Below are 14410 nucleotides of genomic sequence, written 5' to 3' on the forward strand. Positions count from 1 at the left end.
GCTAAGATCCTTATTCACATGCAAAGGATTTTGCTTAATCCCAGATCTCTGAAGGCATACACATTCTTTGCTCTTTCTCTATTTGTTTTTAACCCAATAAGCTTGCCTAAGACAAAGTGGAGTTGCAGAGTATGAAATTTACTATCACCTAGTGCAAAGCAGCATGTCTAGTGCTTAACCTTTCTTGTTCCCATAACTGTTGTTTATTCATATTATAACAATGTCTAGAGGTCCAAACCCTTTTTATTAAAAAAAAATCCCAAACATATAACAACGCATAGATAGAAAATACCAACTTTTAAAATTAGTTCTGAGTCTTATTTGGGAAGAGACGAAAATGCTGATGCACAGATGGGAAATACAAGAAAATATTAGCACTGGAAGTTATTATCCTCTTATTCCTAATAACTCTAGCGCTTAGTTTAATTTTCTGGATGACACATCACTCAAAGACTTAGGAAAGCTTTCCTGTGATACTTATCCTCTTGTTAAATCTCAAAAAAAAAGAGATAATCATAACTGTACCCCAAGGTGTCATCAGTTGAGACTGAATGCCGGTTTTTACTTTGAAAAATAGTGGTTTGGGTTTTGTGACTGCAAAATGGTACCAAACTATGACAATATTCATCCCTGCCTTAGTTAGACTTCTTATAGACAGCTCCAGTCTGTTCTGTTTTCTGCTCAGGGAAAGTTAGGAGATGGAAAAATTGCAATAAATTTTGTCAGTTATCACTGTGGTACAGAATTGGACTGCAAAGGAACCGGAAGGACTAGAGAGAACTTTGCCTGTTAATGAAGAGCACTCTCAAGACTTGATGATGCAGAGTCTGAAGTCACTGAGTGCAAAGGTTATTGATAGTGTGGGCAATATGCAAGGTTTCTTTTAATCTTCTTGCTGAATCAAACACAAACCCTGTGATATACTCTTTTTTCCCTTTTTTTATGTGCTTATTTAGAATGAGATAGGGCAAGAAAAAAGAATGATACCACAAACACATGGATTTCACTCCACTTCCCAGGTCACCCCTTGGTTTTGGGTATAGGAGGGTTGATGTAAAGGCAAAACAAAGAACATTTCCTGTAGGTACACTGAAGAGTTTAAGTTCTTGAAAAGTCTGGTAGCTGGAGGCCCACAGGAGAAGGAGAGTTCTTAGAAAATTGCAACATTCTTCTCTTCAATGCATTTAGTGAAGGGGAGTAGCTTCTCACGTGGAGTTGCTTCTGGATAGTAAAACCTCAAACTTCTTGCTTTTTCAATGTAGATTCTGCCTTTCAGCTGTTAAGTCTTACAAGTTTTCAAAGCTATAAAGGTCAAAGAGATGGATGTTGAAGCAGTAATGAAAGTACTGCAGACTAGAAGATAGAAAGTTGGAGATTAGTTTAGAAAAATAATTAGAAAAAAAGAGACAAAATGGAAAAGAAGTAAAAAATATTTTGCAGGAAAATTAATAAGTTCAAGGACAGAAGAATGTAAAGATAGAAGAAGAACTGGACATTAAGAACAAAGGAAAAGATCATTAATCTGTCATCATTAATCTTTGACTAATATGAAACTAATCTGAAAGATCATTAATCTGTTTTTCAGATGTGTATATCTAGAATACACTGACCTCTTATGGCAAAGAAAATGAGGAGTGAGAGCAACCCTTAGCGTGACAGAATAGTTACGTCTTCCACCTGTACATATCATGGCATAGGAGTAACTATAGCTAACCAAATGACAGTACTGATAATTTTTACCTAATTACAGATTCACAGAATTGCAGAATCATTTTGGTTGGGAAAGGCCTCTGAGATCATTGAGTCCTACTTTTGACCAATCATCATTAAGTGCAACATCCAGTCATTTCTTGAACGCTTCCAGGAATGGTGACTCTACCCCTTCCCTGGGCAGCCCATTCCAATGCTTAATTGTCCATTCTTAATGCTTATTTTCCCTTCCTACAAAACAGACAGTCAGTAAACGGCTAATAATTTCAGAAACGTCATGATTAGAATTTGTAAGTATCAGAGAAGGTTCAAATGGTTTCATCAAAATCAATTCCTGGGGAAAGTCAGGTAGACTGGGGTTTTTTCCCCAGTTTTATGTTTTTTTCTTTTTCTCTTTTTTGTCAATTTATGCTTTTCAAAATCTCTCAAAATATTAATTCATTCTGGTGGAGGATACTACCTAATTTCCATTCATAATGCAACTTTATAATTAGTTACAGAGAAAGAAGTTCCTTTTTCCAGGTTAGGCTTTCTCTTCTATGCAGGAGAATAGTATTTTGTGAGAAGATTATATCATTCACCTGCAACCAATAGCCATTCATCATTTTACATTGGAGATGAAAGAACTGCAAATTGTAAATCAAGTTTGCAGAAAGCCTGATTCACTGAGTTACTGGGAAGGCTTTTATTCAGTTTGCAATATTCCAGAGCATAAAAATGAAAGTGTAGCAGAAGATGTTGGTGAGGTGATGACTGATTAACGAATGCTTATTGTACCTGGGAAAAGGAACCAGTTCTGGTGTCTGCATTTTACTGTTCTTACGTAGAGCAATGCCACTAGTAGTAGCAGGCATTTGTTTTCATTGTCACACCCCAATATAAACAGTGGTTTACAACTTGATATGATTTTTTTAATGTTGGCATTTAATAGTTCATACTGCCTTTTAACTACACTACATTCTACCCTAATTTTCTTAATTGAAACTTAGCGGTGCTTCTACTTTGTAGCACTTTTAAGAAAAGCATATTATTTGGGATATGCTGCAGGTATTTGATATGCATACAAACTTTTAATTTGAAATATACTAAGAAAATATTTCTTTCCTCTAGATCCAGAAAAGGTGGCGAGGTTATTATGTTCGGAAATACATTCATAATTTTTATGCACTGAAGAAATACTTGCAAGCTGTTTCTGTGAATAACGCATTTGTCAGGTAAAGACAAAAGCTCCATGTGGTAAAGCATTCATTTCCTCTTCTATTTTGTAAAAAGTTTATGGTTAAATTCTTGTTAAATTCTTTCTTTGAGTGTAGGTTGCCCTCCACTATCAAATATATATATCTATCACTCATTTTCTTTATCCTATGCCTACTCATGTTGCATCACATTTTGTTCTCATTTACACTGTTATGAATTCAGAATAATTTCTTTTACTTAATTAGATGTAGTCTGGGTTTCTACCAATTTAATGAAAATGAATTTGGCTCTTCATCTATGGTCAGAACTCATAGATTATTATGCCCTATATGTGGTTTGTTGAACTAGATTATTTTTTTCCCCAGTATACACAAGCTAAAAAAAATTATTTTCATAATTTGTTTTGAATATTGATTATTGACAGTGAATGCAAGTGTAGATTTGGATTTAAGTTATATGCATGAGCCATACTATGAATATTAACTGTGAAAGATACTGGTGTGGGTATAGTGAAGGAGATACTTTTTATGGTTGCAGAATAGAACTAATTGCCTGTTATATGACTGGCTAGAAATGTAGCTGCTATATGTTCTTACTCTATTTCTCCTATCCCTCCATTGTCTTTCCCTGTACTTAAGTTGAAACCTTTTGAAAACACAGGTAATTATTTCCCTGTGCGTTTGATGTCCTGATCCATGGCCGTTACTTCAAGGAACAGTGGAAGCAAACAGACAAAATACAGGGTGACCATGATCATTACTTTCTCATTGTAAATGAAAGGTATTGGACCAAATCCATCCGGTGTTTGCTGTTCAGAGTGTGCAAGAAAAATCTTTGCTGTCTGAAGCATAGAAATATAAGGGAGTCTAGTAAACAAATATTTCTGGAAGGCTTGTCTAAATCACATGACAAAAACTTACATAGAACAGCATATGCAAATTATATATGAAAAAAGAGAATTATCGATGCTGCTAATTAATTTGTGTTATTTTTCCACAATATAGCTGAAGCCATGTCCTCTTTATCATACGATTATTACTTGCACATTACATTGTTTCCTGTAATGAAGCATATTGATAACACCTCTGATCTCCTATTATTCTTCATTTTAATATATTCTATGCAGGAAATTGCATCACAACTCAGCAAAACCAGACTTAAAAATTCTGTTATCTCTTCAACTGTACCTTCTTGATCTGAAATCCTTGAAATACATTATCTTCTTGAAAAGTTAGAGTCCTGGGACAACTAGACCAAATCTTGGGAAGCAGAGGAAGCCATAACTTCTCTGGTTTAAAATCAACATAACTGGATGAACTTCAGAGACATAACCTGCTTCTCTGTTCATAACCATTCTCTCAATCTTCTCCATTCCCTGTCTAAACCTGGAATAGGGCTCATAACTTGTTAGTTAGATTGACCTTTGATGAATGTGAACAAAACATAATAGCAAGTGGTATTCCTGCTATGCTATGAACATGGATTGATTGGAGCTTTGTATTTTATTTTCCCATATCCACAGCAGATCTCTGCTGGGTAGATCTAACTTTGGAGGACTACAAAAATACTGGGGTTTTGGTATTTTGACATGTGGATCAAATTACCTAATATTTATTTCAGGTCATTAAAAGCTTTAAAACCTATGCATAGCATAGGTATTTTAACCAAGAAATACTTCTGCATGCTTTTGCTTTAACAGGTAAGATGAACAATATGACTTCAAGTATATCAAAATATGTAGAAGATGGTAGTTGTGAGCTCTTACCCGGCAACTGATGTATTGGTATTTTGCTATATTGAGTTCTGTCTTCTGGAATTCACAAAAATACATGCCTTTTGGCTAAAAAAAAGTTAAAATATAGTTTTTGAGCTAATTTGGTCTAATGGGTCTTACTGTTTAAGTTTTAAAAATGCATCAGTTTCCAAGTGCAAGCAAGAATCACTGCAGTAATCCCTTTACTGAGGTACATTTGAAAACTAATGTGTATATCATCCTCAACATTCTTCTTATGATATCTAACAGATGTTTAGTGAAGATTAGGTGTAGGCCCTCAGCCAAACAGATTTTTCCTGTCATTGGACTAAGTTGCTGCCAACTACTTTGGCCCCAAGGTGGCCCACTGTGTTTCTTACATGAAATATTGAGCCAGGTGAAAGAGATTCTCTGCATATTTTCATCAGCCATCACATCAGATGTGGACAAATGTAAACTTGTTGTTCGTAAGCATTTTTGCATATAAAAATTATTACAACTGTGCATTGTAAAAACTATGAGTAATTATCAGAAATTGAGTTTATGAAATGTGAATTTGTGAAAGTTTTTGAAATGACTGGATTTTATTCAAGCAACAGTATAATGGAAATTTACATGTTGGTGGACAGAGCCACTGATATACTTGTTCATTCAGATTAGACTTTGAGCTTTTCACATCCCTAGAACAGCATAAAACAACACAACAGGGGATGTGCGTCTTTTCTTTGTCTTATTGCTATATTCATCAGAATATTTGCACATGTGCAGTGTTGATGGTAGTAAAGAAACTAGTTGCTTCATGAATAATAATAAAACAACAGTAAAACAGAGACTGATTTTAAGAACTCCAGAGGGGAATGAACTGCTCACTCCTCAACCTTTCCAAAAAGCAAATTATAATTTCAAAAATTTTTTTAAACTGTATTCTTTCTAGAATTATGATGTGATTCTAAACTGAACTACACTGTATGGTTCTCTGTCTTCAGACAGTCCTTCTGTCTCTTGGACTCTGGAACCAGGGTTAGTGCTTAATTTTCAGCTTTTTCGTTAAAGAGGAACCTGTATCAAATTAGCAGTCACTCGTGTCTAAGAGAAGCTTTGAAGGAAGTTGCCATGAAACTTTAGATATTCTGTTAAGTTTCTTGTAAGAGTATCTTATAAGACTTACTGACCAAAGTTTGTTTCCTTCTCTGTCCACCTAGTTTTGTTTTGTTTCGTTTTTTAAATAGAAGACACTTGCTTTACTTACGGATTTTCTCAAGCAGTAGTCACATCTTTACCATTCAGCTTTAATACAAGCCGTCCTTATTTAATAGCTGCCCTCATTTAGTAGCCAGACCTTTATCATTTGTCTTTAGTGTGAAAACCCCAGGAGAAAGTAAACTTAATAGAAGCTGCCCCAGTTTAAAGCCATAGAGGGATATAATTAAGTTTAACAGAAATTGATTTAACAGAAATTGACCTAAAATATAATTAAATAATAATAGTCATATTATGTGTGAGCTTCCACTCACTTAACAGACTGCTTATGGCACTGTTGGACTTAACAGACTTAGGGCACTGTCTTTGTATGAACTGAGGGTAACTGTTGGCTTTGGCTCTCGCACTGGGCTGAAGAGTGTGTGGGTTTCCTCCAGCATTCCTATTAGTTCCTACTGCTACAGAACCAATAGGTCTGCTGGCTGCTGGTGTCCCCAGTAGAGTCTCTAGTAGTTAGAGAAGTGATTCAAAGAATCCCTTGACAGATGCTAAAAGAACAAATTTGAACCCTAGACTCCACCTACATAAGGACATACTCAGATTTTTCTTAACATTTGTGCAGTTTACACTCAGTGTGGTAATGAAATGGGCTCATTAGTCCAGAAGTCTCTTTTTCCTTCAAGATTTAGGAAGTTCTTAGTCAACCTAATAGGAAAGGTGTTAAATATTTATATTACTAAATTTTATTACTAAGATTTTGGTAATAAGTCTTTGTCTGTAGCATCCATTTTTATTTAAATAAGTACCAACACATACTGTATTCTATCTGAATATGGATTAGTTGTGTGGTTGCATTTATGAAGGTATGCATTAAAATAAATTTCATTTTTCTCAGTGCAGTTAGCATATTTAATTTTAAGGAAAATACCTTGTTTTGATACATTATTAAAGCTGAATTTACCATCTCCAAGAGCTGCCTAAATGGTTACAAGAGGAAATATGCCAAAAGCAATTAGCATAGGCTATAACTCCATATGATGCATTAGAATTTTGTTTTATGTGAAACAGTTTCTAATCCATGATAAGCAAATGGACATCACTTCACATAAATTAGCATGCTGGTGCCATTATATCAGAACAATTTATGGATGATGTCAGTTGCCCAACTGTGTGATTAACTTACAGTTCTTTGCCTAAGGTTATCTACACACTGGCCTTTAAACTACAGCAAAGCAACTTTGCTATATGTCAGGTGTGCAAGAAGAGATAAGATTTTGGGATGTAGTGCTCCATTTACTGATGAATGGCACCTTTTAAATTTTTTCTTAGGCACAGAACTCAGTAAAGATAGCAGTATCAGAAAACTAACAAAGCAGTGGCAAAGTAGTGGCATTGGGTTCTTGTGTAATCAAGGCAGGTAGTTTGGCTTTCTTGCTTCTGAATAAACTCTGACTTAAAGGTAGCAAACTAAGACATGAATCTAGCTTTATTAAGCATCATAGCGTACATAAACACAGTTAAGGTCATAAATTCTGAATTTCAGGCACTCAGAGGATCGACACAAAATTCTTCTTTCCATTGTTGGCTTTAGTAGTGAAAAAGCATTGAGTGGCCCTGGAGAGTGTGACTTTCATCCGAGTTTGACTAGCTGTACTATCAGCAGATTAAGTTTCACAGCCATCATTAAAACGTCTAGATCTTCAAGAAATGTCAGGGAAATAATAGGTAATACAAAGTGTTAAAAATCACTTCCTTGGCAATATGTATGTTCACAAGTCCTTTGTGCAGTTTGATTTTTTATAATCTTAATGAACAGTGTAATACAGTACTGTTACCTGTTGCTGGTGATCGAATACAATGTTTAGCTATTCTGTAAATATGCCTGAGCATGCAGTACCAAATATGTAAGACTGTCTTTTTTGATTATTAGAGTATTACTGAAGTCTATTTACTTTTACCATGGCAAGTACTTTGCTTCTTAAAACTTCTGAGCTATTGCTATTTTCCATGAAGCAGTCTTGAAAGAAATCACCTATTGTCATAGTAATATGAGGACAACTTGTTTAGCCTCCACCTGTCTGTTCCTTTCTGATAAAGATAAGTCCAAGTGCTGGCCATTTTCTCAAGTGTCAAAGTGTTTTGAAGAATGTGTATATTGTCTTACAATTCAATTAAAATGTTCCTCATCATTGACTGCAGAAGCAATTGATTCTGCAGTCTATTTTCAATTAGCACTAAAGCCTTTCAGACAGCTCCTTGGAATTCCTGCTACAATAAAACCTAATTTTTGTAGTATTATCTTTCACTTGATGTTTAATTAATTCTCTTCAACCCATCTTTCTTTACTTGTCTTCAAAGATATGTAGAGGAAATACATTATGCTTTTTAACGTACCTGTAATTTGAATTTTCTGGTTGTAAACTTATCCTGTCAAGTTTTCTTTGGGAGCCATAGAAATAGAGACAAATGCCAAGTATGTTTTCTTTTCATAGAATATTAATTTTAGTGGTAGGGCACATAATTTGAGATATCTATGCCTTTTCCAGAGGATTTTAAGCATAACTGCTAGGTCTTGTAGGAATATTAGAACTACAATCTACTGAGGATCCCAGAGTATTTCCATAGCTACAAACCTGATGCTGTTAGGATAGGTAAGGTATAAAGAATAAACTTTATAGGTTGATCATGAAATTAAACTGCCTAAAGCTATAGGGCAGGCAAAGTGATGCCATGTTTTAACTCCATAGGAAGACACTTTCTGAATGCAATGAGATTAAGGTAGGAATCATTAAGTTTACACAGTAAGCTGAATTTCCAATGCAGATTCAGTTGCATGCACCTCATGAGCCTTATTCTGTTCATGTCTTTCTTGAGGAAATGGTGAAAGCAGTCTTACCATGTTTTTAGCTAGTTATGTGTAAATAGTTCTAGTTTTGCAGATAAACATGAATAATGTAAGTAACATAAGTAAATGGTTAGACTGTAATCTTTAAAGACATGAAGGCAATATTTCATACGGTTTTTATATAACACTAAACACACCATTAGGACTAACAAATTAAACATTAAGCTTTATTTTACTTATATCCAAAGGTAAAATTTTTATCTGAATGTATTGAAAGAAATTTGAGATCCTTGTATATGCTCATTGGGCAAAATCATTTGTGGTATAGATGAATAGTTTTGATGAAGGTAGAATAAAACAGGTGTGACAACATAGTATAGTACAATAACATAGTGCTTAGAAGGCACAGTAGTGCCTCGACTCTGTAGTGTCTCGATGGATTTTTTTTATTTTGCAATAGGTCTATTAGAATTACTGACAGCTCCTAAAATATTATCTGTGGACAAAGACTGACTAATCTTAGCATTTTAATCTGTTTTATATAGACAGACTTCACAGTCTTTTATTTTGTCTGAAGTAGGATCTTCACTGAGAAATAAGTAGAAGAGGGGAAGAGGTACAGTTTCATTAAGCTCTAACATATCATTGACTGTCAGGTAGATCTTGTTATGCTGTCCATCCTCATTTAACTATCCCACAAGATCTCTTAATGAAGTTAAGCCCCAAGTTCACTCCAGTAATTCTGTGGCAAGAGTTTGTGCAATGTAACAATTCATCACTTGTCAAGAAGGCACTTTTAGTTTATACATTTAATAAGGGCATCCTCTAGCTTGGTTAATTAGAAGTGAACAGTTTGCATATTTACTAAATGCGGAGTGTCATTGCCACCACGGCCTATTGCCTACATGAATTATTTCTCTATCTGCAATAAACAGCTGGGTAATTATTACTGCCATAATCAGATAAATTCCCTCTGTAAGGCTTTTCTTACATGGCAATTCTTTGAACTCATCCAAAGCTGAACAAAATTTATGAACTCCAGCAGCTAGACCACTTTTTCATACTGTAGTGTCCCTGTTCCCTATTTCAAGGACATGTAGAGTATCATAAATATTGTGTAAATTAGGAGGATAAATATGATTACCTAAAGATTACATATTAATAAACTTGATTTTCAAAATATAATTTTCAGGTTGTAACTGATTACATTATAGCAGTTCTGGTTTATCTAATTGTGGAGACATGACAGGCCATCTATATATAGGCTGTGTACTAGGTTATCAGGGAAGGGCTCTACCACTTGAAAACTACAGACTCCTGAAAAAGTGTATAAATATTTTTCATGTGCCATAGTCATTTCAGCTGTTTAGGTCATTAGAAATATGACAAATTTTATGTGCCATTTACTGAGCTCACTTAAAGCAGTTCTCTTGTCATTAAAACAAGGTGATGGTTCTTTTCATTGTGCAATTTTCAGCTTAATAATGAACATAAAATTTAAATGCATTCATTTATGTGTTACATTAGAAAATTAGAAATTTCTTTTATTTGTAGATGCAATTTGTATGCACTTATGTAACTAAGTTTCCTCCATGCTATTCCAAGTATTCCAGTTTATATGTAAGTGTATCTGCAGATACATCAGTCAATACTTAATTTACACACACGGCTTTTCCCGAATGTACTATAATGTGGCTTATTTTTGAGATCTCCAAAGAAACAAAATAAAATCAAAATATATAAATGATATGTTTTTATTTGGCACACAACAGTCTATTTAACAAGCTTGTTTATTTTAATCATAATGTAGGATACTGTGTCAGAATGTAGCTACAAAGTTGCCATTAACTGGTCCTGTACTTCCTAACTCCTTATTAACTTAGTACCGTTGCTCACAATTTGGCAAAATGCTCAGAGATAGCTGATGTTAAGGAAGACCAAACTAAATAAGGTACTCTTTGTCACTGCCATACCCAACGAAAGGCTTTTGAGATGAGACTCTCTCTAGTATATTCCCATTTATGTCAGAGAAATACAGACTACAATGGTGAAGACCTTTAAAATGAGCATCACAGTTTCTTCTGTTATTAGAAATGTGGAGTTTACAGATTGCGTTTTTGCACGCTTGTGATTTGATTTTTGTTGTAGGGTGTGAACACTTACTGATCTTTCTTTGATATTTCAGATTTTATGGTGGAAAATTGCATTCCTTTGCTCCATATTGGTATATCCTATAATATCCCATGAAGTATCACGGAATTGCATGAGATGCAAAGCAGTATACAGTGTCTCATGAGCACTTTTTTTGTTGTTATTTTAAAAGAAAAATGTCCAAAATAAAAAAAAAAGTTGTCTTAGTTAATTGGTTTTTGATTTTCTAGGTCATTATAAATAGACCTTTCTGTTATATAAGGTGAGGTAAGTCTCTGAAGTGCTCACTCAGAGAAGAACCCCAAAACTGTCTATTTTTACAGTCCAGAACAGCAAAGAGAAATAACAAAAGTGTGGGGGTTTTTTATTCTAGTGATACTCAACATTTGGAATCAGATGGTCTAGTCCAACTTCAGATCTTTCACCATTATGATGTCAATAACAATATCTATTAAACGGCCATTAAGCTTTGACTGAACAATCTAGTCTTGATTTAATAACAGTAAAAGATAGAAAATACCCTTTTCATTTTAATCCAGGAGTTAATTACCTTTGGTGTTAGAAGTATGTCCCGTATTTCCCCACTGGAATAGTTTCATTTTATCTTTGAACCATTGCTTCTTGTTATGTGCTGGTCTACTAGACTGAAAACTCCATGCTAAACATAAACAATGGAGTTCACTGAAGGATGTCTTTGCTTAAAATAACTTTTGTGACCACTTTGGACAGACCTTCCAAACATCGTTTAAAATACTATCAGCATTAGAACTCAACACAGTTATTATACCTAGGAAATTTAATTTTTTTCCCCTGCTGTTGTATTGTCAATTTATGCATTCATTTGTATACCTCACAATCACCAGATCATAAAAGAGTTTCTCCATCTCTGTGAATCCTACTTGTAATACTGCCTTTAAAAGCCATAGTACTTCATATTGTGAGCATGACTTTTTTTAAGCTCTGAGAAACTTTTACTTATTATTACACCTTATCAAATTCTTCAGATTCTTCACCTTATAAGGATAATTAGAGGAATCCATTAAGTGTTTTATCCTTGACAGTGAAGTTAAATCCCAGTGTTTTACCTTGAACTTCACAGTTTCTTCTACCTTCAAACCAAATCAACATGACATAGTATTTCAAGAAAGCAACATTTTCCACCTCTTTTCACTGAGGAGATTATTCTTTTCTTCTCCAGTTAATGAGGTGATTGCTAAATGTTTACAGCTTTATCAAAAAACTAATTTAGTCTTTCAGCTTGCATGCCACCCAAAATCATGCAGCACTCATTGGCCTACTTGTGCTCGTGGTGAGAGGCCTCACCAGCATCTGCTGTTGTGCTTGGCTATGCAAGAAAGAATATAGTACTCTGACCAGCAGACTATGTGCTTTGGTATAGACAGTAGAATATATTTGTTGAATGCACTCTTTGGGCATGAATAATTGGATGTTTAAATGTATAATTAAATGTAGTCTGATTTATATGGTAGAACCAAAATTTCAGAGAACAAGCTATAATTCTGAATGGGATCTCTTACATTGCATAATAAAAATGCCTGATTTTTTTTTTGTTTGTTTTGATTCCTTCACAGTTTTCGAGACAGTAAGAGAGGATTTCGTAGCCCTTCTAAAAAGTGGAATCTAGTTGATATTTTTAGTTTGGCAATGAGCCATTGCTGTGAAGTCACATACTTTCAAGTAGCACTGCAGTATTAATAAAAAAGGTGTGAGATCTCTCCCAAAATAATTGCATTTGCTTTATATAAAAAAAGAAATAAATTGTTTGCTGTGCCTTTCATAGTGGTTTATGCTTCATTTAAAATTACATCATAGATGCTCAAGAGGTAACACTTCAGAAATTTTGAGAGAACCACCAGGTACCGTGAAAATCAATATAAAGTTGTGAGATTTGCCATTGCTGCTCTGCTGTACATAATGGGTCATTACATAAAAGCTCTCCCTGCCTTGCTGTTGTAAACCTGTTTAATGGGGACAAAGTGTACTATTTTACTTACAAAGATATGCAGACTTTTGTCTGAAAGTCAGTGAAAGATGTGAGTTATGGAGTAGACCTCATCAAATTGTTTCATAATACCCTGAGAAGGAAAATCAACTTAGCTGATGACCTTTAGAAGCTCTAACGTCATGTTTGCTTTCTAAATCACATAATGTTGAATGTTGTAAATGTTGCCAAGTACCATATATTAAAGTAAAAGAAGTGCAGATATGTCTACATTGTACTGCACTGCAGCAGAGAGATAACAGCTTAAATGAGTTCATTCTAGTACTGGGAACAGCTTAACTGTAGCAAAACATAGCAGTGTGCTTTCCTCTAGTTATTACTGTGCAGATGGTAGCATATACACTCTTCTGGGAATTGCGGTGCCACAAGATAACAGATACTTTCACATGACATTCACTAGAAAACTTCCAGTGGTATCTGGCTGTGGTTAGACATCCTCTTTCATATGTTGCAGGAAAAATTAAGAACATGACTGGTCTCTTAGCAGCTTAGCACTGACACTGTGCTAGAAATGACCACTGCTATTAAACTGCTGTCGGAATAAATTGTGCTGGGACTTTGTTATCTGTTCTGGGCCAGATCAGCTTTGTTATCCCCAAGTACTAATTTCACTGTTTAAGCTAATCAATCAGGTTGATTTTACATGAAAGAGTCAATATCAAACAGACATGGAGTCAAAACATTTTTCTTGTTGTGGTTAGCTTTTTTACTATAGACCTGAGCATAAATAAAGTTCTACCATACTTGGATTTGCTTGCTCTGCCAACAGCCTTTGATGTTGTAGTTATTCTTGTGCCACATTCATAATGTATGGGTTTTACAGTTTGATTAAATCAAAATAATTAAGCTAAGAAAACATGGTTCAGATTGGACATTTACAAAAATTATTTTTAACTTCACAGCATTTTTTGCTGCCAATGAGGATGAAGTAAATTCAGCTTAAGGATACATATATACACAAGAGAAAAACATTTTGACCAATAAGTTTGCACATTTTGAGCAAATTGAATAATTCTAAAAGATTATATAGGACAAAAATTAGGTTTTTAATAGATGTGAGGAAAAATTCTGTAAGTTATTATTGAAACCTTAATTACAAGATTCTGTATAATAGATTAGGAAAATACTCTTAGTTGTAAGCTGCCTCTGCAATCAGTAGTTTGAAAAGGTTGCACTCTCTTGAGTAACTGTGCAGCAGTGGAAATTGGAAGGATAAGAAGGACACATCAGTCTGTTCTTTCCTATCGTCTGGTACCTGCTGTGTCCTGATCTCCCGATCTACACAAGGTATTCATTCACTGTATGCCCTGCTCCACTATGTTCATCACATTGCCTGCATAGTGTATTGATCACATTGTGGACCTTGACACTTGAACTGGTATGTCACTTAATTCCATTGGCAAGGTACACTGTGGTTAAGGAAAGGTGGAGAGAATATGTTCTATGCACAAATTTTAGTGGGATGCGAAGGCGTTATGAATTTCTTTTTCTATAAAGTTAGTAACAATAGAAGCTATAGGGTGTTTTTGCA

The 14410-nt window shown here is 34.6% G+C and overlaps 1 protein-coding gene across 1 annotated transcript in view; it reads left to right on the forward strand.

Moving 5' to 3' along the window:
* SPATA17 (spermatogenesis associated 17) overlaps positions 1-14410 on the forward strand; it is a 104840-nt gene that overhangs the window by 18525 nt on the left and 71905 nt on the right. Inside the window, exon 5 of the mRNA XM_071548050.1 lies at positions 2821-2924. Coding sequence (XP_071404151.1) covers positions 2821-2924 — 104 coding nt within the window. The remainder of the gene's footprint in view (positions 1-2820; positions 2925-14410) is intronic.

Source organism: Pithys albifrons, chromosome 2 (genome assembly GCF_047495875.1).
Source record: "Pithys albifrons albifrons isolate INPA30051 chromosome 2, PitAlb_v1, whole genome shotgun sequence".
Classification (NCBI taxonomy): Eukaryota; Metazoa; Chordata; class Aves; order Passeriformes; family Thamnophilidae; genus Pithys; species Pithys albifrons.